Genomic DNA, 2,500 nt, shown 5'->3' on the forward strand with positions numbered 1-2,500 from the left:
ATTGTAGGACAGACAAATTAAAAAAAAGTAAGAAAGGAGAGTAAAAAAAATAAAGAGAAGAGCCTAGAAATTACGACTAAGAAGTGATTAAACAATAAAAAGTATTAAACAGGGAAAAATAAATATATATCCATTGGGGGGAAAATCATTTATTCACATTACTCATCTCGTGGTGCTCTTACTATAAGCGCGTAAACTATTCTCGACAAGGGGATCCGAGCACACATACATTGTTGCTCGGAAACCTGTTCAAAACCTTTACTTCAACGAAAAAGGGCTTATCTTGCAAATAGTTACTAAAATATATATGATTAAAGATTGTCTCCTTAAAGAGCACTTTTACATATGAAGAAGTAGAGCAAACAAAAATTCCTAAAATGAAATTTAAAATATATAGCTAAGGGTATGGAGTACATGGAAGGAATGGAGGAGAATAAAAACACATTAAAACATAAACACAACAAAGTTATGATATAGTATATGTCAAATAATACAGTCACAGATAACATAAGAGATGAACATTTAAAAATCAAACACAAAATTCATCTAAATTCGAATGTCAAACACCAAATTTCCAACAACTTGAAATTCCCGAGTCTGAAATATAATAAACTAGAGAACATTCGAAATAATATAACAAACCAACACGAAAAAGATGACAGACCGACACGAAAAAGACGAAAATAAAAAACGTCCGAACTCGAACGTCGCAGCTAAGGTTCCGGCGTCTATAGTTCCTGAGTGTAAACATGGCCGACAGCGCGAGCGAGAGCGACTCGTCCTCTGTCACCGATGGCCCGATTATGCAGCCTCCTTCCATGCCTCCTTCGCCAATCACTCGGGAGCAATGGCAGAAGAGGATCGAGTGCTTGCAACAGCAAAACCGGGTGCTGAGGGCGGAGCTGGAGACGTATAAATTGAGGGTAAAGAGCCTCCACGAAGAGAACAGGGCGTTGCGTCAAGCTTCTGTCAATATTGTGAGTTTTATTTTTCAGTTAGTTTTGCATATGTACGTGTCGGTTTTACTTCACTTACTTGAATTACTCGAGTTATTGGGTATTACTCTTTGTTCTGGATGACTGGTCGCGCAACGAACCGAATTTAGAAAGTTATAGTAGAAAAAACTTAAGCCTCAGAAGTTGAGTTTCCGGAAGACCATCTTTACATTAAAAATTAATTTATCTTCGGATGATATTATCAGATAAACACGTTTCGTGGAAATTTCTCATTGTTTGTAAATGCTATGCATGGCTAATTTCTTCCGATTTGTAATGAATGGACAAAGAAATTTATGGCAGGAGTATTACAACCATAATGCTTTCCATTTGTGGTTCTTTCAGTCCTCATAATCATTGTCTTGATTATTGCCATTATTTGATTAGATATTTCAGAACATGAGCCATGCTGATATGAATGGTATTGGTACCAAAATATAGTTTATAACCTGTGCTATCTACCTGTAGTGATGTCCATATGAGATGAAAATCTTGGCCTCAATTTGTAAAGAACTGGAATTTATACTCAGGAATTACAAGGGTTAGAAAGATAAATCCTTCATAATCCAGTAAGACCGCACATGATATCCTGCATCACGGTGTTGCTTTTATGATAAACGTGTGCCTTTGGGACTGTGTTTTCAGGGCATTCAGCTTGTCATTCTTGGTTCCCCAATTTCATGTTGTGAAAGTTGGCTGGAACACCTGGATGGAACCTTCTGGTGAATGTGTCTTGCATCCCTATTCATTTTACTCTGAAATGAATTGAAAATAGTATGATTATTGTGAACAAAACTCAAAAGTCCACCAAGATAGAGCTTAGATGGTTGGTTATACTACAGGGAAATGCCAGAGATTTACAAGCTGTCTGGTAGAGTTTTGTTGGCCCTAACTAAAATGATAACTTTATCAGCAGGAGACCAATGGCTAATCTAGGTGTTTTAATGTTTATTCCTTGGTTAATGAATAGGCTCTTGTACCTGCAAATAACAGTTGTTATTACCAATGTAAATGATAATGTAAGTGATACCTTGAGTAAGCCACAGTGTATATACAAGTACCTGTTTTGGTATCTAGCATAGAAATATCTGTCATGAACAACTAAGTTCTGTTAGATTCTGTGTTTATGTTACTTGCTAGTACTTTTAGAGTAATTGCCAAAGCCTGTACTGAAAATTCCATGCCATAAAGGAAAAACAGGAAACTACTGAGGATGTCAAATATGTGCTAAGATAACCCAACACAGGATGTAGATATGGTACATGAAGAGAGTCTCATAATTCATTTTCCACCACAGGTCCTTATGTATGAATAAGTGACCTTACCGAGGCCATAGTGCTCTCACTGATTCCTTACTGCAGCAGTGGAAAATAATACTGCCTTAGAGTTTCATTGGGATTTTCCATTCCTGTTCTAGTTATGGGGACAAACATAATAAAACTAGTGTGGTGGGTTCTACAGCCCATTAGCAGTCCATCAATACCACTATCATTAGCATATAAAGG

At 36.8% G+C, this 2,500-nt stretch overlaps 1 protein-coding gene across 1 annotated transcript in view; it reads left to right on the forward strand.

Moving 5' to 3' along the window:
* The first annotated feature begins 743 nt into the window (after window positions 1-743).
* The window catches only part of LOC119595216 (coiled-coil domain-containing protein 6-like), a 23,293-nt gene continuing 21,536 nt past the window's right edge, over window positions 744-2,500 (forward strand). Inside the window, 1 exon segment of the mRNA XM_037944383.1 lies at window positions 744-977. Within this exon segment, the coding sequence (XP_037800311.1) occupies window positions 750-977 (228 nt within the window). The 5' untranslated portion in view covers window positions 744-749.

Source organism: Penaeus monodon, chromosome 35, assembly GCF_015228065.2.
Source record: "Penaeus monodon isolate SGIC_2016 chromosome 35, NSTDA_Pmon_1, whole genome shotgun sequence".
Taxonomy (NCBI): Eukaryota; Metazoa; Arthropoda; class Malacostraca; order Decapoda; family Penaeidae; genus Penaeus; species Penaeus monodon.